Source organism: Bombyx mori, chromosome 6, assembly GCF_030269925.1.
Source record: "Bombyx mori chromosome 6, ASM3026992v2".
NCBI classification, from domain to species: domain Eukaryota; kingdom Metazoa; phylum Arthropoda; class Insecta; order Lepidoptera; family Bombycidae; genus Bombyx; species Bombyx mori.
In genome coordinates, this window is record NC_085112.1 from 2278615 (window position 1) to 2306210 (window position 27596).

Sequence of the window (27596 nt, forward strand, 5' to 3'; positions counted from 1 at the left end):
CGCCTAAAGAAGTTTCACTTCAAAAATATGCTGAGAATCGTTTCGCACTTATAGAGAAAAATCGAATGTGCTTAGCTTGTATGTATAAATAATTTAAATAAATAATTTTTAGGCTTTTCGTTACATTTTCAGAGATCTTTTTTTGCCTTTAAGATCCAGCTTCTTTCGTGGTGTTTCTTGACAACTGTTACTTCAAACCGGGTTGGAAAACGGTCCTGCGTAGTCAGCACTCATTTGATACTTACTGGTGTACCTTTTGCTCTTCCAATACACTATATCCATAAAAAACGATATAGTCCAGGGGCTCCCAAACTTATTACGTCTACTGCCCACTTTGAGAATAAATTATTGTTAGCGCCCCCATTTTTTCATCTACCTCCTTAAAAACCCACTATAGCGAGAGCTCAGTCGGTGTCTGAGGGTCCTCCTAGATGAAATTACAAATCGCCTCCCAAGTCTCTACACAATGCCCCCATTTTTTTCTGGATCTCTTAACGCCCCCCTTTAGGCCTGCAGCGCCCACAAGGGGGCATTATCGCCCACTTTGGGAAGGGCTGATATAATCATAGCCCAAAAGACATATAAGAAAAATAGAAATCGATTTTTCTTTAGCACCGTTTCTATTCCATAAACACCCTATAATCGATGTTTGACTTGATTACTTTGGTAATACTAGTTGGATGACTTTAATTGTTACAATCGTGCTTACGTCTCGATCTCGTCGGCTGGTACGGGCACATTATCGCGGATGAAGTGTCCCCTCACTTCGGTGATGCCGTTCATGATGACCCCGCTGGCGTCAGTGGCCGGAACGACTTGGTCGATGTTACACGTCATCTCGAAGCCGGCGGAAAAGGTTTGTGCTATCTAGGAGAATGGATTATCGATGTTTAGTTTATTAATTATTTTTTTATTGCATAGATAGATGGACGAGCTCACGACCCACCTGGTGTTAAGTGGTGACCGGAGCCCATAGACATCTAAAACGTAAATGCCGCCACACAATTTGAGATGTGGGTTTTAAAATTTCAGTATACTTAGTCTGGCCATAAATACTGTTACAATTAAAAATAAACAAAATATTACATTTGAATTTGGAATCTGTCATTTTTATATGATTGCTCATTGAGTTTTCTCATTTTGGCGCCAATACATTGTACAATATTTTGCGATATTAAAATGGAGTGGGGTGATAAAGAGAACCGAATCGCTGTGATTGCATTACACAAAGTAGGAATGGAGCCAAATGCAATTTTTAAAACTCTCCATACGCTTGGTATTAGTAAAGTGTTTGTGTACCGGGCTATTAATAGGTGCAATGAGACCTCCTCTGTTTGTGACGGAAAAAGATCTGGCCGTCCACGTAGTGTTCGTACGAAAAAGGAGGTCAAAGCAGTAAGGGAAAGAATTCTAAGAAATCCTGTCCGAAAGCAAAAGATTTTATCTCGGGAGATGAAGATAGCACCTAAAACCATGTCGCGTATTTTAAAATATGACTTAGGAATTGCAGCCTATAAGAGACGTACTGGTCATATCTTATAATAATATGATAATTTAAAAGAGAATAGGGTGGTAAAATCGAAACAGCTACTGAAGCGGTACGCAAAGGGAGGTCATAGAAAAATTTTGTTTACGGATGAGAATTTTTTTACAACTGAGCAACATTTTAACAAACAAAATGACCGTATTTATGCTCAAAGCTCTAAGGAAGCTTCCTAATTAATCGACAGAGTGCAACGTGGGCACTATCCGACTTCAGTGATGGTTTGGTGAGGTATTAGCTATGAAGGAGTGATTGAGCCATACTTTTGTGAAAAAGGTATCAAAAGATTGGCACAAGGGTATCAAGATACCATTCTTGAGAAAGTAGTGAAGCCCCTTAACAACACCATGTTCAATAATCAAGAATGGTCCTTCCAGCAAGACTCGGCGGCAGGTCATAAAGCTCGGTCTACGCAGTCTTGGTTGGAAACGAACGTTTCGGACTTCATCAGAGCTGAAGACTGGCCGTCGTCTAGTCCCGATCTTAATCCGCTGGATTATGATTTATGGTCAGTTTTAGAGAGTACGGCTTGTTCTAAACGCCAGGATAATTTGGAGTCCCTAAAACAATCCGTACGATTGGCAGTGAAAATTTTTCCCATGGAAAGAGTGCGTGCTTCTATTGATAACTGGCCTCAACGTTTAAAGGACTGTATTGCAGCCAATGGAGACCACTTCGAATAAGCTTCTTATACTTTATTTATTTATTTATTAAATTATTTATTTAAATTGTTTTATATTTATGTGTTAAATTAACACACTGTAAAAGTAATAAATGTTACTTGCAATAGATTTTTTATTATTTTTAATTGTAACAGTATTTATGGCCAGACTAGGTATATGTTTCAAGATAAGACGCTCACAATACTCTACTAAGTTTAATGTTTGATTACAAATTCTAGATTTTTTTTCTTCCTTTGTCTCAGTATTTATGGCAAGACTAGGTAATTACAACGGCTGCCCCACCCTTTAAACTGAAACGCATTACTACTTCACGACAGAAATAGGCAGGGCGGTGGTACCTACCCGTGCAGAATCACAAGAGGTCCTACCACCAGTAATTACGCAAATTATAATTTAGTGGGTTTGATTTCATGACACGATGTTATTCGTTTACCGCGGAAGTCAATCGTGAACATTTGTTAAGTACGTATTTCATTACAAAAATTGGTACCCGCCTGTGGGATGCGAACACTGGAGGAGGGTTATTGTGTCGTATTTAGCATCACATATTTGTTTTATTGCTTAGATAAGTAGACGAGCTCACAACCGACCTCATGTTAAGTGGTTACAGGAGCTTACAGAGATCTACAGTGTGAATGCCAATAACAATCAACGTGGGAGTTTTAATTGTGTTTATACGAAAAAACAAGGTTATATTATAAAAAGGAACTACAACTTGTGATCATATTCGCCGTGTGTGGTATATTGCAACACCATTTTGAAGCCAGCAAGAGTAATACATATCCATTTATATTCTAAGTACAGGAATTAAGCAAACCGAAATAGACAATTCTGGCTGGTCTAGTACTCGAAAGAGCACCATAGATTTCTAACAAAAGTACTGACGTCGACCAGATACCGAATTCGATCAACGCGGCGACCAATGAGCCGGTTTTGAAATGCTAAAAATACTTACGAAGTCAGTGTTCTGCTCGACTTGTTCTAAAGTGTTAACAAACAAGAAGAAGACGCGGTTTCTTGTGGAGATCAAGTAGATCTTGACATTTGCTCTATCACTGTAGCCAGCTGTAATTAAAACAATTGCAAGTGCATTAAGTCATGACTTATTGTCTCATAGCAACTCTTAACGAATTTAGTTCAAACTGGATTACTGTTTCATGGCAGAAATAGGTAGGGTGATGGTATCTATTTGAGTGGACTCACAAGACACCAGTAAAGTTCAGTCCCTTCCAAAATTTTCCCGCTCTCAAACCCTGATTTTTTCCCTACTTTATGGGGTGGTTGGGCGTATTGTAAGTCCGCAAGGATAAATACCATCGTTCTGCCAATTTTAGTCGGAAAGCATTCGTATGCTCTGAAGGGCAGAGCGGCTGAAGTATTGTAATAATAGATAGATTATGATGTCTACGATCTCCCATAGCTGTTCTATGTAAGTAAGTGTCCATAAATGAGTGCAGTAGAATGGCTTGGAGCAGGGAGAGATGGCGGGACATCGTGAGACGCATCAAGTTTGCCTCCTCCGTCACTACATGACGATCATGACTACTCTGTCAACAGTGAAACCGTTGAGAAGAATTCGTACTAAATGTCCTCTAATTTTCCTAATTAGAAGAGAGATTAGTTCTAATATGGTACGATGCTAACAGCTGACCGTAGTAGTATGAAATAAGACAAACTAGAAAACCAATAAATTCACCTGGATCCGTGGCCACGACTTGGAATTCGAACATTCCGTGCATGGACGCAGTGGGCTGGATGTTAAGAGTCAGTACACCGGTATGTGGGTTAAGTATGAAGGCTGTCTCCCTGACGGAGGCCAGGGTAGGATCAGTTACCATCGTCGACAAGTCTATCGTGTAGATTATCGGTGCGTTTTCTGAATGTGTCGCCTGTGGAGTTGGAAATGAGCAGCTGTGTGAAATTTTATTGATGTAGGAGATATCGAAAATTTTGCTTTCAAGTAAGGTTAGCTTTCTTCTTATGACGTATGATGTTACGTAATCAGAAAGATCATAGTACTGAATGTTTAAAGTATTTGAAAAACATAATTAAATGTACTTCTAAGCTTTAATTTCGGGTTCAGTATGTTCATAACATAATTATTATTTCCCCGATTATCAAATGTTTTACAGTAATCGTGATTGCGGGCGACTAAAAAACCGTAAGAGTAACTTTAATTATGTAACTGATATGTAAATATTGAATAATGTATACAAAAAACTGAAAATATGTATATTGGTAGATTAGCAGAGGAAGCTCATGTTTTCATTGCACGTTCACTATGGGCTCAGAACAGAAAGGTAATAGTGGCTCTCTCTCATTGATTGTTTATCTCTCTGTATTATGTACCGTACTGTTATATCCGGGCTTCGGTACCGTAGATATGCAGACCCTACCGTATTCCTGCTGCATCAGCTCTCCCGTAACCTTATCCACACCATACCTCATTACAATCCCCACTCACTCAATCAGTTCGTCTCCATCCTTCGCCGCGCTCGCGCCTATAACTTTTTATTAAATCCAGTGTGAATTATAATGTAGTTTTTTTTAAATAGAAGTTCATAGTATCCCGTATAACAGTACGTTCCGTGGGGAGTGCTCTGGGGCATTGTTTGAGATGATCCCTTCATCTCGTTTTTACCATCGCACCGCTCGCCACCAGAGTAGAGTTCATCCTTACTACCTAAACTGAGTTTATTCACAGTGCTCTTCCAGAGATCTTTTTTGCCACTTACCAACCCACTTTGGAATAAGCTCCCCTCTATGGTATTTCCAAAGCGCTACAGCATGTCCTTCTTCAAATGAGGCTTGTGGAGAGTACTTAACGGTAAGTAGCGGGTTGTCTCTGCTCCTGGCATTGGCGACGGTAACCACTCACCATCAGGTGGGCCGTATGCTGGTCTGCTTACACGGGCAATAAAAAAAAACCACTATCAGGCGGACTGGGTGTGCTCGTCTGCCTACCAGAAAAAAAAGTACCTGTAAAATCAACAGTTCTCTGTTGATTGAATCCGAAGTGGAGATGCCAGCCGTGTACAAATCTCTGACGAAGTACGGCTGGGGATCTGCCTCTCTCACCTGTCGAATCAATCGTTTTGATGTGGAAAAAAAACATGATTTCAGCCCGCCATTGACGTTACAATAGGAATATCACGACTCAGTGTAGGTAAGCGGTAGGCCGCGGCTTGGCTCTGCCCCTGGCATTGCTGAAGACCATGGGCGACGGCAACCCCTCACCATTAGGTGGGTCGTGTGCTAGTCTGCCTACAAGGGCAATAAAAAATAATTGTGTGTCGCGTTCGGATTTTTTTAAATAATTTCAATTTTATCGCCACGTTGTTGAAATCGGTGTAATGGCGGTACCGACCCGGACGGAAAAGAACTCGCGTACCCAATTAGATTCCAAATCAGAATTAGTGTTAAAAATATCTGTGTTACTAGGAAATTTAGGCGAGGATTTAAATGATTGGTGGGTACAGGCGGATCGCATAACTATTTTTTTTTATTGCTTATATGGGTGGACGAGCTTACAGCCCACCTAGTGTTAAGTGGTTACTGGAGCCTATAGACATCCACAACGTAGATGCGCCACCCACCTTGAGATATAAGTTTTAAGGTCTCAGTATATTTACAACGGCTACCCCACCCTTCAAACCGAAATGTATTACTACTTCACGGCAGAAACAGGCAGAGTGGTGGTACCTACCCGTGCGGACTCACAAGGGGTCCTACCACCATCTTTGTTAAGAGCAATAAGCTAATGATAATTCATGTTAGATCTTCTGTACTTATTTGAACTGGACACGAGCGAATAGGAAGTAAACATTTACATTAACGGTGATGGTTATTGTAGAGGTTAGAGCGATTCCGCCTGTCGGTGAGTTGCTGGCAGCTATCGTCAATGTATACGTTTCGCTGACACTCCGATCCAATTCCTTTACCAGGAATAGAACGTTCGTAATTTCGTCGAGTCCAAAGTGGCCGTCATTATTTCCATCTGAAACAAACAATGATTTTATTAAATCAGGACAGGAGTCTGTTGAATATTTGGCGATCGAAGATAAAGAAGATAATACGCATTTTGTTTTTATTGTTTACATGGATGGACGAGCTCACAGCCCACCTGGTGTTGAGTGGTTACTGGAGTCCATAGACATCTACAACGTAAATGCGCCCCCCACCGTGAGACATAAGTTCTAAGGTCTCAGTGTAGTTACAACGGCTGCCCCACCCTTCAGATCGAAACGCATTACTGCTTCACGGCAGAAATAGACAGGGTGGTGGTACCCACGGAATAGATAAATAAGATTGGAAAGGCCTTTGTTTTAATTTTGTGCACCACGGCCAATCAGGGCAAAGGTCGAAATTTCAATGATTGAAGTGTAGAGAACGCAATGCATGTAGTACATTGGAAGCTGACTTGGTCATTGCGTTCATTGGGCGAGTACACATCGCGCAATGTATGCTATTTATAACTTGTTGCAATAATGCTGTTAATGTTTGGAATTTCATAATGCTCAGTATATTTTTATGTTTTAGACAAATAATATTGTAATTAAATGGTAATTTCGACTTACCGATCGAAAGATATACCTCATCGCTCTATACTTGAGGTCTGACTTTTTGTTTTACAAGTTATAATTGCACAACACGGCATTATAAAGCGGAGATCTGTTCGCCCAAGTAGTCCGAAGCGCACGAAACGCGGTGAATGAAAGAATCGGTCGAGTTATGATTGTAGAATCATAACTGTGGCACGCTTGCCCCGCCTACATTACCGTTCCAACCTTATTTATCTATTCCGTGGGGTACCCCGCTGGTACATAGAGCCCCTAAAAGTTGTCTACACTTGACCTTGTCTTGCGCTTGCTCCTTGACATTAGATAGATAGATACTTCAAAGTAATTAATATTTATACGCAGTAACTTATTTATAAACACATTTGCTCAATTATGTGATTACGTATGCCATAATCAATCACAGAGGCAAAAGACATGATTTAAATTGTAAGAGCTCTTACCAACTATCCTATAGTAGATATTGTGACAATCATCACTGCAAAGATGGTTTTTCCGATCCTCAGCACGCGGCAGCTCATGACGTTCCAAAAGGCCCGCTTCTTTTTCTGTAGAAATAATAGCCAGTTTAGATTGTCAGGGCTAAATAGGCAGATCACAGTCGACTTGGAGCCAACCGATCACAGGCACCATAGAGCACGCTTGGACGTAACGCGGCATTTCCCCCTACCTATTCGCTGGTAGAGGTTAAGCCGGCTAAGGGGATATTCCAGCTACACGCGGGCGGGTAGGTGAGCTCACAAGCTCAACCTGAGAGAATTTGCTAACACTCTTCTTCTTTTTCTTCACTTTATCCCACTGGGTGGGGTCGGTACAGCTAATTTTTCTCGTTCATTCTCTTCTATCAGCCGTCATCTCAACACTCACTCCACTCTCTCTCATATCGTCATTCACACACTCCATCCATGTGTTCTTCGGTCGACCTCTTACCCCTCTAACTTGTACTACCATTTCCATACATCTCTTAGGAACATGCATCTTCTCTCTACACGTCACATGTCCATACCACGCTAATCGTTGGCTCTTTAATTTGTAGATTGCCGAGTCTACTTTCACACTTCCTCTATCTAGAATTTGCTAACACTAGTCCTAGTAAGAGCAGTGCTTCGCTGAATCTACCACCGGATCGGAATCACGTCCCACTGAGAAGATTTGGCGAGAAACTCAGTGGGCTGTGTCTATGGGTTGACGTGGTTAACCTAGCCAGCAGAGCCAAGCAAAATGATTTTGGCAAAATAAAAGTATAATTTTTAAATTTCAGTTTGTTATGCGTAGTTATTCCTCCATCGTGAGTACATAGTTAGATATTTACTTCGATATATTTGTGCCAGCCTGCAGGGTGTAATTTTTCACGATTATACTGGGGGTCGTATTAATTTCGCAACGATTACTTCACCTGTTGCGATAATCCCGCAACCTGAGTACAGTTTACACTGGTGGTAGGACCTCTTGTGAGTCCGCACGGGTAGGTACCACCACCCCGGCTATTTCTGCCGTGAAGCAGTGATGCGTTTCGGTTTGAAGGGTGGGGCAGCCGTTGTAACTATACTTGAGACCTTAGAACTTATACCTCAAGGATTTAGTAATCTGTGCTCAAGGTGAATGGCGTACTTACGTTGTGTATGTCTACGGGATCCAGTAACCACTTAATACCAGGTGGGCTGTGAGCTCGTCCACACATCTAAGCAATAAAATAAAAAGAATGGACCACTCATCAGCCATATCTGTGACTAAGCACGTTCGCCATGTTAATGTTGGTGTATATGTATTTGATTTCTAACATACCAATGAAAGCAACAGTGTGAGTCGACGTAGGGAAGATAGGTTCTCCTTGTATCGGCACGAACACCACACTGAAGGTGCAATCCGTGGAGAGCGGTCTTGGTTCTGTCCCGCCGTCAGTAGCACGTATCGTCACCTTAGATGAAGAAAGGAAATTTGAGCTTCAAGAATTTTTTGAAGGATTTTATTTAGTTACTCTCCCCTATCAGAACTATTTAGTGGAAAGGCGCTGTATTTATGCCGCAATGCTGTGTGTATGATTTCTAAAGGTGAAAGTTCCGATTGTTGCAAGCACAGGATTAATAACATTAGGTGGATCTTTGAGTAGGGCCTTTGCGGTTTGCCTAGATGATCAACCGTAGTAATTAATAAAGGGGTAGTATTTAATCCTACAACTGTAAATGCAACTTTTCCTATTTAAATATTCGGAATTACCACAAAAAATAATGAATTGCGCACTAAAGGGGATTGCCCACTCTCCATAGTGTGCTAGGCCCAAGATGGACATCAAATATTACTATAAAAATGTACTGATTCAAATTCTTAAATGTATTGGATATCTAAAAAATATATTGAAATTGACGCCACTATTATAAAAAATATAATAAAAATAAAAACTCGTTTTGAGGTTAATTTTCTATATAAATAAGTGTCGGATTGTGAGATACAAGAACTTTTCTTATCTTAATGTTTAAGATGTTTCTAATGTATTTTTATCCAATAGGGTATAAAAACACACTTAATTCTTTAAATATCTATATTTTCTTCATCTTCATACACAATTAGTATCATCTAAAAATAGCAAAGGAGAGCATATACACGGTTTTAAATCTCGGTCAGGGTAAAACCACAATTCACACGTTTTTTAGTCGTAGTATGAAACGTTATTGATAAAAGTAAAATAAATCGAAGAAAAATCAAAACACATCCATTTTGTATGCAAGCACAACACCACAAGCAGCAAGCGAAGTATCAGTCAGTCAGATTAAATTCAGTGTTGTCAGTATAAAGAAAAATAATTACATGAAATTCATATATCGATTATTTTTTTAAATAACCGATAATTGATTTATATCTTAATCTTTTTTTTACGAGTACACATTATTTTTTATGTTTTTGTTTTAGTTGTACATATTTAAATAACAATACTAGTAAAGTTTTTTTTATTGCTTAGATGGGTGGGCGAGCTCACAGCTACCCTGGTGTTGCTAAGTGGTTACTCGAGCCCACATACATCTACAACGTAAATGCGCCACCCACCTTGAGATATAAGTTCTAAGGTCTCAAGTATAGTTACAAGTTAAAGTCCAATGGGTATGTCTTCGATGGTATTTTATGTGCATAAAATCCATTAAAATCGTTTGATTAATGATAATACTTAAAATGATTTATTTATATGTTTTATTTATATACTCAAAATATTTACTTCATACGTAAAAGGATTTGAAGCTGGCAATATTTTTCCCGCAAAAATAAAAATCCTTGTTTTTTCAATAGAGTTACTTTTTTTAAACTACTTATTGTAAACTATAGTGGCGCTTATTTGCAAGAAAGTAAATTCATATTTATTTATGACAAAATTAATGCACTAAGTATTTTTTCTATAATCTATTGTCCGCTTTGGGCCTAAAATGGACCATCCCCTTTACTCATCAAATAAATCAAATCTAATGCATTATTTGATCTATAAAGCTAAACTGTTTTACTAAATGATTATTTGTTAACCAAAAGTAAAACTGATAATTCTGTGTGTGCAACAAAATATTTAATTCTATTTTTTTTAAACTCGTCATCTATTAAACTGTTAAGAACATGAGTTATTCTAAACACCAGTTAATCAGTCATGTTTATCTAATTACAGTGCACAAAAAATCAACTAAGTGCAATCTTAATATACACTAACAATTGCAAAACACTAAGGTAACTCAGTTTTTTATTTTAGCACACGCTAGTCGCCTGCCCCGCATTAGAGGGGTGGCGCCGTGACCTCGTAGCAAAAATAGGAAACGACTTGTCGTTGCCGAGTGTTGTGGCATCGATGCTCGGCGACGACGAGTCGTGTAAGGCGATGCTTGACTTCTGCGAGTGCACCATCTCGCAGAAGGAGGCGCCAGGGCGCGTGAGAGACGCACAATCCCGCCGCCGTCGCGCGGGGGCCAGGGAGGCGGATCTCGCCCAAGCCCTGGCCCTCAAAGTGTTTTGAGTCCCCCTCACATGTCGGTCTGGGGACCGGCGAAGGGGGCCTAAGAAGACGACGTGCAAGCTGCTCTGCACGCGTTTTACGCAAGAGCATCCGGATGATGGAAGGTCGGCTATCCTTGACCCACGCTGGTTCTGACCCAACGGGGCATTCCGTAGGATAACCTATTCTAACTGGCGCCATCTAGGCGGGCTTCGGATGGCCTGCCGACCGAGAGTATGTTTTTGGCTTCTACAGGTGGTGTGACATATTTAGCTCGCGGTCCAATCTTTTAGCTCGATCGAAGTAGAATTTGAAAATGATTCCAACTGATCTGGAGACGTAACACATCAATATCAAGTACAAGTAATAAAGTCTTCTTTTTTTTTACTTACAAATTTTTCTACATCGGTCATAAAAAAAAATTTTGCATGGCCCAGCACATGTTTACAGTAGATTTTTCACCAAATACCTACTTCTTTCAATGCATTTTTTACGCTCATAGGCGCGTCGCAAATTAATGCCTTTGGTTGTAAAGACTTTGGGAGAAAACGCTGTTGCGAAGAGCTTCAAACAACATTTAGAAATCTTGTATTCGTTCAGAAGTTCAAAAGAACGTAAGAAGTTCAGAAGAACAAAAAGAAATAAAGTTGGGTGATGGGGATTTTAGCTATACAAGTAGTAAATTCGTGGTATGTAATTTGATAATGCAAACATACATTATCTGTTATACACTTTTAGAAAATGATTTTGGAAATTCCGTTGTAAGATGGTTAATTTAGTGTGCAAATCAGTATTTTTGTTATACGGTGAGTAATTTTGTCTTAAAATCTGTATATTAGTGGTTTCAGCTAGGTTTTCGTTGTAAATTAGATAAAAAAGGTCATCTGATTTTGGTTAATTTTATACGTGTTTTAATAAAATATGTTTAGGTAATCAAGTAGTTGATTTGTAACGCAGTCATTTATCTGATATATATGCAGTGGATTATTAGTTGGGAGATTTAGTTTTCATGAATTTTAAATAGAGGAGCAATTTAAAATTCCCCTTAATAAAGTAATGAAGCATAGTACCTCAAATTCTCTTATGTCTTCGGGGAAGAGTTGTTTCAGCATCAGAGTGCCACTGTTCTCCCCGTCGTTGACAATGTGGAAATAATCGACGGCTTCAGCTGTAGAAATATAATTATAAAACTATTATTTTCTAATATTCACTTTAAATCGATATCAAATTTTGAATTAATAATATTGATTTATCCTAATCGTAAATCGTAATCGTCAATCGTTTTTAGCGTAATTTTAACAAATATATCTTTGAGTAACAGGAATAGTAGGCCTCTAATGCACGTAATATTTATTATGTAAAAGTACGTGTCTAAGTAAACCTTGCAACATGTGCAGACAATGTGGAATATGTTTACTTATGATGTGTTCATGTCGCGCTAGAATTGCCCCGCGATTTCGCCAGTATTTATATTTGTAATTCAAAAAATAACAGAACACGTTGCATTTCCCACGATAAAAAAATGCTCGGGTCCCTCGGTGATCCATAAAGAATCATCATTCTCTTATAAATATAGATTTCATATGAATTCGACCTACGATTCAAAATCACTGCCACCAGCGCCACCTATCCGGCACTAACGTAACTATGCTCGTCGGAGTGATTTTGACTTTTATATGTGTGCAAAATTTCATATCAATTGGGCATACATTCTCTTTTAGATATATAGATTTGTGAAATGTAGAATTTGTAATCAAACATTAAACTTAGTAGAGTATTGTGAGCGTCTTATCTTGAAACATGTATTAAAAATGTATCCACTCCAAAATGTAAAATGTACTCACTATCACCAACCACTTCGAAGGCAACTTGTCCAGCATGTAGCCCGTCTTCATCGGTAGCGACGATGCGATTAAGGAATTCACCGTCTACCGTTGCCAGCAAACCGTTGACGACAGCCCTCTCCTGTGTTAACAGTAAGGTCATTTTCACTATACTGAGACTTAGAACTTACGAGGGCGGCACTGAAAATTTCGGGAATTAACGAAGTGACACAACATTACTATTTAAAAATGTATTTATTGCTTTTCGAAGTATTCTCCGCGAAAATTGACACATTTTTCCATACGATGGAACCAATCATTGAAGCAACCATTCCATTCGGAAGTTGGGGTCTCCAAAATGGCCGTTTTGTAGGCGTCCACAGCTTCTTCAGGTGATGAAAATCTCTGTCCACGCAATTTAATCTTTATTTTAGGGAAAGTATAGAAATCATTAGGGCTTAGGTCGGGGCTGTACGGCGGATGGTCTAATAATTCTATGTTTTCTTGCTCTAAAAAGTCTTTTGTTCTGTGCGCGGTGTGAGAACTAGCATTGTCGTGATGGAGGATGATGCGGCGGTTGCAGTTCTCTTTACGGAGTTCAGAAACGACCTGTGGCAAACAACTGCTAGCATACCATTCTGCATTAACCGTTCTTTATCCTTCAAGAGGAATAGTCGTAACATGGCCGGTTTTGGAGACAAACGTGGCTACCATTTTTTTTGCAACACTCCGTGAACGAACAATTTTTGTTGGCTTTAACTCATTTTCGAACACCCAAACTCGTGACTGGTTTTTTGTTTCGGGTTCGTACGCGTATATCCAGGATTCGTCACCTGATACAATGTTTATACAGAATTTGAGGATCCTGCGTGGAATCTTTCGAGAGTTATGACGCACCAAGTAACGCGAGCCGCTTTTTGCTCTCCACAGAGCGAATGCGGTGTCCATCGGGAAAACAACTTTTTTACACCTAATTGTTCATGCAAGATTATTTGTATTTGACTCATGCCAATGTCTAAGGTTGCCTGAATTTCGCGGTATGTCACATGTCGATCTTCCTCAATCAGCTTACGCACAGCATCAACGTTTTCTTGGGTGACTGCAGTTTTTGGACGACCTTGACGGGGATCATCACTGAGCTTGGCACGTCCACGTTGAAACTCAGCAAACCAGCGATAAATTGTGGTTTTGGATGGGGCTTCATCACCAAATGCAGAAATCAGCCGGTCAACACACTGTTTTTGTGTTAAACCACTTCGAAAGTCATAATAAATCATCGCTCTTGAATTTTCTCGAGTCAATTCCATTTGCTCAACGACTAAACAAGTTTGACAAAACCTCGTGACAAGACCGAGAATCTTTTTTAAATAAATAAATGGTATTCGATTTTTAAAACCAAGGAGTTTTCAATTAAAAAGATTTTAATATGACAGGAACAGTGGAAATATTCCATTCCCGATACTTTTAGTTCAGCCTAGTATATCTCAAGGTGAGTGGCGCATTTACATGGTAGATGTCTATGGGCTCTAGTAACCACTTAAAACCAGGTGGGTTGTGAACTCGTCCACCGATCTAAGTAATAAAAATGGCCTTTAAGGATTTTCTGTTTAGTTTGTAGATGATTCTTGCATTTACATAATATGTATATGCCGTACACGGATCATATAATGAATATGCACATGAACAGTAAAATGCTCTAATATCCGAGGGAAAAAGGACCTTATTCTGTGTTTAATCTGCCGCTTTTCAATTGGGTTCTTGTTTCACGGGAAATTGATTACTTAATGAGGCGAAGTGGACTATAATTGTAATTTAAGCGGCAATGGACGACAGATTCAGCAACCAAGTATGTTTGGTCACACTTCCATCTATGAGTATGCTCCTCGTCGCATCGAACGAAAACGAATATTTCGACGAGCGAATATAGACAGAGCCTCGCATGATCTTCCCAGTGGGTCGCGGTCTGATCCGGTGGTAGATTCTACAAAGCACTGCTCTTGATTTTTTTTATTATTGCTGAGATGGATGGACGAGCTCACAGCCCACCTTGTGTTAAGTGGTTACTGGAGCCCATAGATATATCTACAACGTAAATGCACCATCCACCTTGAGATATGAGTTATAAGGTCTCAGAATAGTTACAATGGCTGCCCGACCTTCAAACCGAAACGCATTACTACTTCACGACAGAAATAGGCGGGGTGGTGGTACCTACCCGTGCGGACTTACAAGAGGTCCTACCACCAGTAATAAAACTCGCCGGATCTTCTCAGTGGGTCGCAATTCGGATCCGGTGGTAGATTCTGCAAAGCACTGCTCTTGCTACGGCTAGTGTCAGCAAATTCTCTCAGGTTGAGCCCGTGAGCTCACTTACCCGTCCGGGCATAGCTGAAATAGCCTTTTAAGCTACCATCGAATAGTTAGGGAACCCAATATAAGGCTGTAGTCAAATGGCCTTTCCATTTGCATTCCGTTCGTTTGTCAATGTTAGTAAAGCCACAAGCCACGGTATCGGGGTAAACTATCTTACCCTGGCCAGTCGAAGAGTAGCTCCGTGTTTAGGAAACACAAAAACAGGAGCGTGGAAGTTGTAAGGACGAATCACGAGCTCGTACGTTTCATTGGACATCTGCTGCGGGATGCCGTGGTCGTAGGCCTGGTAACAACCGATAAAAAGTATTGTAATAGAAGTAGTCAGGTGTTTGTCTGTGCGCCTGTACAACAAAATCCCACAAGATGTTCAGAACCTACATAATATACATAGGCTTAAGAAAACTATTAAATAACATCTGTGCAATAAAGCTTACTATAAAATCAATGATTATCTAGAAGATTGCACAAAGTGGGAATGAGTTGCTCGCTCCGGGCATTTCAATATTGCAATAATTGTTACGTTATAATACTCATTATAAAAAGGAACATTTAAAAAAAATCTAAAAAAAAAAAAAACATATTTAAAAGAAAAAGACATGCCCCCTGAGTTTCTTCTCAGGACGGAAGCTAGTTCTTGTGAATTGGCGGTAGTTCTTTTCACGTTCAACAAGTATGTACTTTCATTTATGTTGAATCAATTTTTTTTTATTTGATTTGATTTGGTTTGAGTAATTTAACATAAAACGGCATTGTAATATTTTGTATATAACATTGTATTAAAGTATAGGATAATCCAAAAAGAAAACTAGTTAATTCGCTTTTGGATTTCGCATTTCGAGTATGTTGATTTTTTGATTAAGGATTAAATAAATTCGTGAGTCTGTTAACGATATTATTATGGACTTTCATATCACTCGTGTCGGCTGTTAGTGTGACAATTTTATTGCCATTGTAGGCAGACGAGCATACGATCCGTCTGATGGTGAGTGGTTACCATCGCCCATAGACGTCAGCAATGCCACTAGCCGCTGTCTAACGGATATAATATGTACAATAATGCTTCCATTGATTTAATTTTAATAATATACAGATTTTTTGAACATCTAAAACCATGAATATAAAATAATCTATAAAATAAAATCTCTTTATATGTATTAAGATGATTATACTATATTTAAATACAACACTGGTGGTAGGTCTGCTTATGAGTCCGCGCGGGTAGGTACCACCACCCTGCCTATTTCTGTCGTGAAGCTGTATGCGTTTCGGTTTGAAGGGTGGGGCAGCAGTTGTAACTATATTTGAGACCTTAGAACTTCTATCTTAAGGTGGGTGGCGCATTTACGTCGTAGATGTCTATGGACTTCAGTAACCATTTAACACCAGGTGGGCTGTGAACTCATCCACCTATTAAGCAATAAAAAAAAACACCACTAGTGGATTCGATTTCGATTCTTAAAGCGAGAGTAATCGTGGATTTTCTGCCAAAAAATGCTTACTTTAATATGAATAGCATAAGTTCCCCAATAGCCTCTCAAGTCCATGGCGGTTTCCAGTTCTCCTGTGACGTTTTGTATCTGTATCATGGTGAAAAGCTCTGGGACTTCGATTTCCCTGTTGGCGATCGTGAGGCTGATGATGGCGTATCCGACCCGAGAGTTGTCCGTGTCAGGTTCGTCTCTATCAGGTGCGTATATGTGTGGCTGGAGACGCGTACCCTGAGAATGTTAATTGTTATAGATGAAACCGTGCCGGCAGCGTAAGCTTGTCTATACTAATATTATAAAGAGGAAAGATTTGTTTGTTTGTTTGTTTCGAATAGGCAAAGAAACTACTGGACCGATTTGAAAAATTCTTTTTCCATTAGAAGCCGACATTGTCCCTGATGAACATAGGCTACTTTTTTTAAATGTTTTTTTTTATTTTATTTTTTTGGTTTCATGTGTGTTTTAATGTTTCCGAAGCGAAGCGAGGGCGGGTCGCTAATTGCACAATATACTAACACTTCCGTGCCTCTATATTTTTGAAATTAGTTTGTTTGTAAAAAATAACTGTAAATTGTTTAAAACCATAGGTGAAGTTTCGCAACGTAACCGGCGCGACCAAAATAAATTGTGTTTGCACTGTGCTAAGACAATTCTTATGCAAAAAAGTATATTGTGTATGGCACCGAAAATATATAATAAGCTACCTGATGCTGCTATAAAAAAAGACAAATTATTTTTATTTAAAAAGAACTTGAAAAAATTATTAATTAACCTTAAGATGTTATTATACAGTTAAAGATTTTTTAAATGATAAATCATTATGTTAATTTTAAATTCGCTTCTTTCTGTTCTTTGTTTTCGTTTCATGATATAAATAACTAATTCCTATTCAATTAATTTATTTTGTTGTTTGATATTTTAGTTAATTAACATATAATTACTGACTGCATTTAATGTAAATAATTTTGAATAATTATTTGCACGCCGACCTGGTAGAAACACGCTGTTCTATAAAATAACTATCAACAACTTTGTAAACCGTGTTTTAGCTAATAAAGATTGATTTGATTTGTTTTGCTTTTTTGTAGGCACTGTACAATGTGTTCTATCTCGGCTTAAATAGAAACTTAAGGAAAACGACTTTTGATGGACTCAGTGGTGCAGCAGTTAGCGGGTCTGACTGTTCGAGCCGAGGGTCGTGGGTTCGATTCCCACATCGGGTAAACATTATGTGATGAACAGGTTTGTTTGTTCTTTTTCTGGGTCCTTGTTAACTATATATGTATATATTTCAATATCTATACTAATATATAAATCTACAGTGGTTTTTACGGATGTTCCGTTATAACTACTGAACCATGCATCCGATTGACTTGAATCTTGGTATCCATGTAGAAAATACATGTACTTAATGGAAAGGCTAATATTTATATGGGTGTTGGACTCCCTAATGATAATGACAATAAATAATAAAGTTAATTTTAAATGCCCAGCGAAGCGGGCGAGTACGGCTAGTATATAAGTATGTTTATCAGTCTCTAGTACCTATAACACAGCGAATTCTAAATTGGGACTAGATGACCGTGCGTGTTTTGATTCCAGTTTTTTTTGTTACCTTAGTTAAACTTTCAGACACCGACCATGACAGTTCATCGGGTTCTGGAAGCTCTGGAGCATTGTCGTTCACATCAAGAAGTACGACTAGTACTTCGGCATCATTTTGGTTTCTGTTGCCGTCTGTAGAGTAAATGTATTCACTTAGACATTTACGTATTTCTATATTTCTAGACCATCTTACGATTCACCTAATGTTAATCTATTATAGGGGTCTGTAGACATTATAAAGTAAATGCCTACCTACCTATTGTATTTTATATTAATTGATTTTACTGGTGGTAGGACCTCTTGTGAGTCCGCGCGGTTAAGTACCACCACCCTGCCTATTTCTGCCGTGAAGCAGTAATGCGTTTCGGTTTGAGGGGTGGGCAGCCGTTGTCACTATACTGAGACATTAGAACTTATGTCTCAGGGTGGGTGGCGCATTTACGTCGTAGATGTCTATGAGCTGCAGTAACCAATTAACATCAGGTGGACTGTGGTGAGATCGTCCGCTCATCTAAGAAATAAAAAAGAAAAAGAAAAAAGAGTAAAATATCTCTTAAAACGAACGACTGCTTCGTTGAGCAAAATAGAAAAGACGATGGTCCTAATACGTGCGGGCTTACAATACGTCATATCACCAGTAAATAAGCAAGAAACGTTGCAATATGACAACGTTCAAATCAAACTGTGATATAGTTGAAGGTGGTCTAGTGATAACGTGACGCTGCTTATCTCTTCGCCACTCTGCACCGACTGGATACCAAAGAGACGGTCATAGTCGATAACTCTTGGGCCTTTAGGTCAGCGGACTGTCGGAGTTGTAGACGTAGAAAAATATCAAGAATTAAAACATGTAATAGTTACGATATTGACTGCGGGATCATTTATGAAAGATTTTCAGCCAGTGCGTATGAGTTATTTTCGAGGCCAGATTGAACTTCTTTACAGTGAGTATGAGACCTGATAAGCCTTACAAAGGACCCACCGACACCCATCAAAATGGATATAGTCGCTTCCCGTACCGAGCGAACACGGGTATGACTGCCGCATCAGAGAACAGTCGCGCACGGGGCTTTTTAAGTCGCATATCCGTAGTCGGATATGATACGAGCTGACAGAATGTAGGATCTATTCAAAATTTGTTAACCCACCTCCTTGCTGGAAGAAGTTATCGATGAGATTAAAGAAGATCCTGTGTTGGGGTTCGTCCCCGTCCCGGTCGAGGACCTCATCGGTGGTGTAGTAAACGTACACTCTTCCCGTATCCGGATCAACAGCGAAGAAGTCACGCAGACGAGGATTCACGGCGTAGTTGATTTGGTAACGAATTGTGTGGTAAATATCTGGAAAAAAAACAATGGATTTCAGTTTATTATTTATGTTATTATCAGCAGTTTTGCGGTAAGGCCTATGGTATGATATGGTATGGTATCATTCTTCTTCTTCTCGCTTCGGTTTCCTCAATACCGAGGGTCGTGACCACCTCCTCGCAACAAGGGCTTATCCCGGATCATTCCACGCCATTTGCTCCTATCCGCCGCCGAGTGTAGAGCACCGTGAACTGTGGTGTCAAGGGTAGCGAGGAACTGATCAGTCCAACGTGTCGGGCCTGTACCTCGTGGTCTTCTTCCATCCACCTTGCCAGTCACCATTATAGTTTGTATGTATTATTCATTTTAATGCTATCATTATTCCTTCTTATTTCTGCCCTAAAGCAGTTATAAGTTGCAGTTTGCAGCATGAGAAAGCCTTTAAATAATATAATTGGGATTTCGATTTTATGTCAACCTTTCATCATGTGATATTACCGGAGTCTCGTAACCATTTTACACCAGGTAGTCCGTGGAATGGACTCATTTCTTGTATATGACTTATGACTTACTAAGGCAATATAAAGAATAGGAGAATTTTAGTAATTCTGTTCATTTTTCCTTTTATTGCAGATACGTAGATAATTACATAGCCCATCTGTTTACATAGTTTACAGGAATCACTGAATGTCAAAATCGTCCGGTCATCGTCCTCGTCGAACCCGTCGCTTGTGACGAAGGGCTTGACTAGTAAATTAACCCTCAGACACAGCCCACTGAGTTTCTCGCCGGATCTTCTCAGTGGATCGCGTTTTCAATCCGGTGGTAGATTCTGCGATGCACGGCTCTTGCTAGGGTTCGTGTTAGCGACGTCATCAGGTTTGAGCCCCGTGAGATCACCTACTAGTTAAGGTGACGCTGATATAGCCTCTCAAGGCTCTCAGCTTAGGTAGGAAAAAAAAGAATGTCACAATTTTAATGCTACATTTAAGGACGAGGCTTAATAAATACTACCCTCAAATCTTGCTCTATCCACTACATGTAACTTACCATCTCTATCCAAATCGCTACCAATAACTTTGACAACCTCATCTCCAGACACAGCATCTTCGTAAATATACACGACCGCCTTAAATTGGTCGGTTTCAGGTTGAGGTATTTTGTTGTTAGTATCTATGATTTGTATCACGACCTAAAATGAAAATTTGTCTATGAAAAAAAATCAATACGAAAAAGACAAATATTTGGTTAAATTGAAGTTCTAAGGAAAATTATTTGAAAAACATTTGTTTTTCTTTTAAGTGTACGAACAACCTTAAGTAGATTATAATATAAAGGTTAGGCGAGTTGTAACTACTGACTTGGCCGGGAGTTTCCCAATAAGTTGGGTCGTCAGGGCAATCGTCTGGGTCTTCAGCGTAGCACCGATCAGTGGCCACCACAGTGTAGTATAGGTTGTATCTCCGTGGAACATCAGCATCTATTGCGCCGCTTGTTTTCACCGTGATCTGACCAGTGTAGAAGTCGATCATCAATAGATCCTCTGGTGTGCCTTCGTTTGCCCTAGAACGGATTATGTTATATCGCGATGTCAGAGCAAATTAATTTTTAGAAATAGTAGGTAGGGTTGGAAATTATAGATGTAGTCCAGGGTCTACTTTCTTTCGCAGATCTGAAACCCGTAGAAATTAAACCGAGAATTCTTGATTGTTTTGTGACAAAAATACCTAGGTCAGTTAGTATTGTAGTGTTGTGCATGCAATGCTCGAAACTCCACAAAATACCTTGCTGATTTAAGGTATGAATTAAAGAAAGCGCTAGAAACATAACGAGATTTCTAAAGCTACGGATAGACGTAGGTTAAGAAAAGTTTCAAAGAAAAAAATCGGGTTACCCACATTTTTAAACATTTTCATATCAAATATATTTTCGGTACCTCCTATTACGAAACATCTTCAAACTGAACTTTTTAGGAGGTATATATTATAATACACAATAATTACAGTCGACTCAAGACCATTGTGGTGGACCAAGCTTGTGTTTTTGCTGGATTCGATAGAGATCAACCTGGTATTAATCAATAACCGAACTCCTTAGATGTTAGAAAGTAAATATTACCGTCTACCAGGATAAGATATATTATTCGAGGACCTTTTAAGGGAATTTTGGTGCTGACCAGGTTCGCGTACTCACGCTGCGGGACACGAATTATTTCGACATAGCTTACTTCATAGTGTATCGCACTTGATTGTAGAGTGGTCCGTCGATGTCAGTGGCCGTCAGAGTCCCAATCACGACACCAGCGTCTGACATTTCCCGAACCCGCAGCGACTGCTCCAGTGTTCCTGGGACCCATATCGGGGGATTATCGTTCATATCGATGATTGTGATGGTGAAGGTTGCTGGAAAATAAAGTGTTGCTATACGTCGGCCATTAGGTACAGTCGTGCGGAGTTTTATAGAAAACGAATGTGTACTAGAAAATGAATAATGGAAATTTTTGAAAATTCGCGTAGTTACTGAGGTGTTAACTCGCCTATTTTCGTTTCCAATCAGTTTCTGCTTTAATTGTTATAATATCAAATCGTTCTGATATCTAGCTGTTTTTCTTTTGTTTAATTTTTTTACAACTCTTCGAAGTCGTGCTTAAGTAATACCGTGGATGAGTGTTCCATTAAAATTTACTCTGCTAGTCATTAGCCTAACTAAGGGCTTAAGCTATAAATGTAAAATGTATAATTGACTTTATTAGACAAGGGCTAAGCTGGAATAGCTCCAGATACGCCTAACCCAGATTTATCTTGAACATGGAATCTCAAGACTTTTTTTTGCCCTACCTATTCGCTGGTACCCTAAGGGCTAAGCTGGAATAGCTCCAGATACGCCCGGACGGGTAGGTCCCTAGCGAGAGCAGTGCTTCGCGGAATCTACCACCGGATCGGAATCGCGACTTACTGAGAAGACCCGGCGAGACTCTCAATAGACTAATCTTGATGTCATTACAACCATTACAGATATTGCACAAGATTAATATACTTAATTTTGAAGTTGTCGTGGCCTAAAGGATAAGAAGTCCGGTGCATTCGTATCGAGCGATGCACCGGTGTTCGAATCTCGCAGGCGGGTACCAATTTTTCTAATGAAATACGTACTTAACAAATGTTCACGATTGACTTCCACGGTGAAGGAATAACATCGTGTAATAAAAATCAAACCCGCAAAATTATAATTTGCGTAATTACTGGTGGTAGGACCTCTTGTGAGTCCGCACGGGTAGGTACCACCGTCCCGCCTATTTCTGCCGTGAAGCAGTAATGCGTTTCGGCTTGAAGGGTGGGGCAGCCGTTGTGACAATACTGAGACCTTAGAACTATATCTCAAGGTGTGTGGCGCATTTACGTTGTAGATGTCTATGGGCTCCAGTAACCACTTAACACCAGGTGGGCTGTGAGCTCGTCCACACATCTAAGCAATAAAAAAAAAAAAAAAATACTACTAGGTCAATTATACAAAAAAAGTCGAGATTCCACATCCAAGATAAAACAAAACTTTGAAGCCTCAGTTATTTTTGGGATAAAAGCGGTATTCAACTTACATTCATCATAATCATCCCCGATAACAGTGTTAAGGTCCCGCACTCTGACCGTCAGATACAACATCTCGAACTCTTCGTAGTCAATTGTGACGTTCTCCCTGATTTTTTTGACGACGAGGCGTCCTATAGCCGAGCCACGGTTGTTGATCGCAGGATATATTGTTTCGATCTCGACACAACTAAAATAATTTAGGACAAGGATCAAAGAATCAAACACGAAGAAATCTTTAAATTGTAAAACTGTGCATCGTTCTGTTTTTACTGGTGGTAGGACCTCCTGTGAGTCCGCGCGGTTAGGTACCACCACCTTGCCTATTTCTGCCGTGAAGCAGTAATGCGTTTCGGTTTGAAAGGCAGCCGTTGTAACTATACTGAGACCTTAGAATTTATATCTCAAGGTGGGTGGCGCATTTGCGTCGTAAATGTCTATGGGCTCCAGTAACCACTTAACACCAAGTGGGCTGTGAGCTCGCCTACCCATCTAGGCCATAAAAAAAAAAAGTTATTTTGGGAATTGATAATACAATCATATTGTGATTTTCTCCTCATTGATATTTCAAGCAGTGAGCGGTTTACGATGTGATATCTAAGAGGTCCGATAATCAACCTCAGATGACCTTATAATAGATTCTAATGGTCGAAGTGTCAGGCTTTTGCTTACCCAATCCACCAAACTTGACTCACTGATCTTAGACTGACTTACATACATAATTAATATTTACTTAAGATTAAATACTATTACTAAAGGTTGTTACTTTAGATTAAAGATATGTTGTCATCTCGCTCGGGTTGTATCAGCATTGTGCTTATTTTAACCAAGTCGTTGTATTCGAGTAAATAAAAAAAACGATTTCACCTCTTAAGGTCGGCTAATGTGGGCTACAATAACTATTATAAAATCCATTGATTGCTGTAGGCTTGCTTGCGTATGTAACGTAAGCTTAGAAGATATTGGTGGTGGAACTTATTGTAAGCCCGTATGAGTAAAAATACCAACATCCTGCCTATTTCTACCGCGTAACAGTCATTGAAAGGGTGTAACAGCCATTATACAATAAGATTCTATCTTCGACCTTATATCTCCTCGTTAGTGGCTTGCATTCGCGTTTTGTTAACTATAAGGCTCCTGTATTCACTTTAAATCGTGAGGTCGTTCACCTATCAAGCAGTAAATAAATAAATCAATAATTTCGTTTCATATCCAAGCTTAGGAGAGCGTGTTAAGTCCTCTAAAAGGCCTGAAGGCCAAAATGGATGAAGATAATGCTGCTAGGGATCATCTGGAGACTATACCCACTTGTGAAATTCAATAGGATTAGCTTCCCTGCCTTGTTTGGTTGCGTAGGAAGTGGTCCAGTCGATTTCGAAGCGCAGTTCAGCCGTAGTGTCAGGATCGGTGGCTCGGATCTCACTTGTGATGATGTAGCCTTCGGGGACATTCTCTTCGACATTAGGACTGCCGCGCGGCTATAAAGAATGAGTTGAGATTACTAATGCTTAGTATCAGTAGAGCTTAGTTTTGTACAATATTCCTCTCAGGTTACACAACAGCAAAATTTTATGATTAAGATCGCTTAAGTACATAACGACAGAAACATGATTTATAAATATGTTGTGTTAAGCTTACTAAGTATTTCATGAAAAAGACATTTGCGACTTTTTTCTGTTGCAATTTTAATTTGAATATTTCACGTTAATACTAAAAGTTTCGTGACATTTTAAATCCCTCACCAATCTCAGAGTAGGAGGGGTGTTGTTTATATCTTCCAGATGGATCAGCAGCTGAGAAGTCGCCGTGTGAAATGGTTCCCCCAGGGTGTCGTCAGCTCTGACCTAAAATTTAGTACATCACTACATAGTAAAAACAAAGTCGCTTTCTCTGTCCCTATATCCTTATGTATGCTTAAATCTTTAAAACTACGCAACGGATTTTGATGCGGTTTTTTTTAATAGGTAGAGTGATTGAAGAGGAAGGTTTATATGTATAATAACGTCCATTAAATAGTGGAGAAATCAATAATAAATTACAGTTTCCGAAGCGAAGCGAGGGCGGGTCGCTAGTAATAGATAATCTAAAAATAATACACAAGGTCTTTCTTCTTAATCATGGGGGTCGTACATGAGTAAATGTTTGGTGAAATTACCTTATAATGATACCAGCTGATGTTTTTGGCAGAGAAATCGTAATTGAGTTGAGATTAGAAGTCTTCGCGGCTTCTTTCAAGCCATTGCTTAATTTAACTATTTCTAGGAGGTGGTATAGCATATATTCATAATGATTAAAATCAAATCTTTAATATAAATTTATTACAAATGTTCCTTGGCACACATATGTGTATTCACACTTGAATTTCAAAATTCAAATAAGAAACAAGTGCGGGATGAATTTGTGATGAAGAAGGCAATTAAGACGTTGTTGCTTGAGGTGAGTTCTGCTTTTAAGTTGGTCTCTTCATTGGCGAAGGTCGTGTCTAGCTTTGAAGTTGAGATGAGTTAAAAGAGAATAAAAGAAGCAGTTATGGGTGGTCAAGTACATGTCGGGTATCCTATGAAAAACCTCAGAAACTAGTATCAATGTAAGGTAGTTTAATTTATTGCAAATATATACTCGACATCATTAGGCTGAAACATGGCATAGTTCTTGGATTAAACCGTATCTTATCTACAAGATCAAGAGCTAGCAGATAAATAGCAGATAGAAAAAATATCTAAATGATACCTGAACAAAAAGTTCGCTTTGTCGGTGATAGTCAAAGAAGTCGTCCTGCGTGACATGAATGTCCCCTGTGTCCTTATCTATCGAGAGATAATTATTCGCGTTTCCCATTAATGTGTGTCTGTAAACAAAAAAAAATACAAGGATAATGCGAAAAAATGAAGAAATTGTATCTCTTCAACGCATTGAAGTTGACGATGAAAGTAATTTTTGGGTAGGCCCTAAATATGGTGGAGGTTTTTTAACAGTCATATCGGAAGAGGCTTTGTAGTTTTGCAATAACAAAAAAATACACTTACTCAACTCTGTCATCAATGTCTCTGTCGTGGGCTCTTACATTAGCCACGAAAAATCCCTTCCCTTCAGTTTCCTTGAAGGAAACGTTTTGTACGCTATGTTCAAAAATAGGCTCTTCATCATTCCAGTTAATAAGATTGATGTACACATACGCAACCCCGACGTGTTCTTCATTGTCCATGTCTGTTGCTATTACCTAGATTTAAAAAAAATCGGTTGTCTGTAAAGTCGGCTTACTGACGATAGTTGAACGTGACAACGTCATAAGAAAATACTGATGGAATGGTTTCATTTTTCAATTGTCGCAATTATCGTTGCTATAAACAAATGACACCACATTCACTTTTCACTGAACTTCATACTTGACGAAAACATGTAAATGTATTAATGTATAGCAGCTGTCCACGCGGATGCATCGCTCACTCAAGTAGGAGAGAGAGACAGATGTCGAACGCTGCCGAATGCGGAGGCCCATTGTGTCTCTTTGTCGCTCGTTGCGCGCTCTCGCTTGCACTTTAAGCCTTAAATGGAACGCTTCAGAGCGAGGTAACGCCGCATGGGTCATGTTTTTTGTGCGTGCAGCCGGCTCCATCGAATTATAAGACGTTGTCACGTCAAAAACTTGGGATACTCATTTAATTGTTCACGAATTTCTTTCGGTACATCAGTCCCAGTTGCTTCTAGATAATTTTGTTACATTTATTACATCTATCTATATCTTTCGTGTTTACTTTGAAGAGTAATATTGTATCCACCATGTAACAAAAATTAATCTTAGTCATTTAATGAAATGAATAGTCATTTAATAAAAGTGTTTCTAGAACTACTATAATTATAGTAGTTCTAGAATCTTCGAGAAGATCTTCTAGAATCGAAGAGGTAGAGAAACGGACATGAGAAATTAAAAACAGCCGAGGCTTTGTGCTAAAGTATACACAAAGTAAACACGAAACTGCATTTATTTTGTTAATAATTTCGCTGTTCCTATTGAATGGTCAATGAATAGTGTAGAATTAAACATCGTACCCGCAACCTGATCCGTTGAAATTCTGGAACTTCATAATCGAGCATTTTATGGTTAGCTGTCCCCATGATGAAGGTCTGTCGCTGATAGCCAACTTCGGGTGCTATGTAAAAGGCTTTCGCCACGTCTGGTGGATAATCGCTCTCTAGCCTCACGGTGTATTGTGCGTTTTGACCCTGTTGTTAAAACTTCTTTATTAGTTTACTAGCCGTATTCGCTGCGTATTTAAAATTAACATTATTATTTATTGTCATTATTATTAGGGAGTCCAACACTCATGTAAATATTAGCCTATCCATTAAGTAAATGTATTTTCTACATGGATACCGAGTTTCAAGTCAATTGGATGCATGGTTCAGTAGTTATAACGGGACATCCGTAAAAACCACTATAGATTTATATATTAGTATAGATATGTGTTTTCTGTGTGTTCTTTTATCAGTTCCTGTACTTGAGTAGTATTATAGTATTAGTCTTTTTTTTATCTTCCTATGATTCGAAAAACCGTTAAAAATGTATATTTTTCTCATATTCAATACCAATTATTCTAGTCATTCCAGTAACAGTTAATATATTAGTTATGTATTAAGTTTGTTATACTG

At 39.1% G+C, this 27596-nt stretch overlaps 1 protein-coding gene across 1 annotated transcript in view; it reads right to left on the bottom strand.

The window, feature by feature from the left end:
- The window catches only part of Btr175 (cadherin-like membrane protein), a 44487-nt gene that overhangs the window by 3752 nt on the left and 13139 nt on the right, over nt 1–27596 (bottom strand). Inside the window, 22 exon segments of the mRNA NM_001044217.1 lie at nt 710–867; nt 3182–3291; nt 3923–4115; nt 5206–5304; nt 6057–6223; nt 7247–7351; nt 8589–8721; nt 11838–11935; nt 12612–12732; nt 15121–15246; nt 16463–16681; nt 18066–18187; nt 19204–19395; nt 20413–20554; nt 20724–20925; nt 21590–21764; nt 22958–23136; nt 24255–24424; nt 24689–24790; nt 25677–25794; nt 25973–26166; nt 26997–27170. Coding sequence (NP_001037682.1) covers nt 710–867; nt 3182–3291; nt 3923–4115; nt 5206–5304; nt 6057–6223; nt 7247–7351; nt 8589–8721; nt 11838–11935; nt 12612–12732; nt 15121–15246; nt 16463–16681; nt 18066–18187; nt 19204–19395; nt 20413–20554; nt 20724–20925; nt 21590–21764; nt 22958–23136; nt 24255–24424; nt 24689–24790; nt 25677–25794; nt 25973–26166; nt 26997–27170 — 3299 coding nt within the window.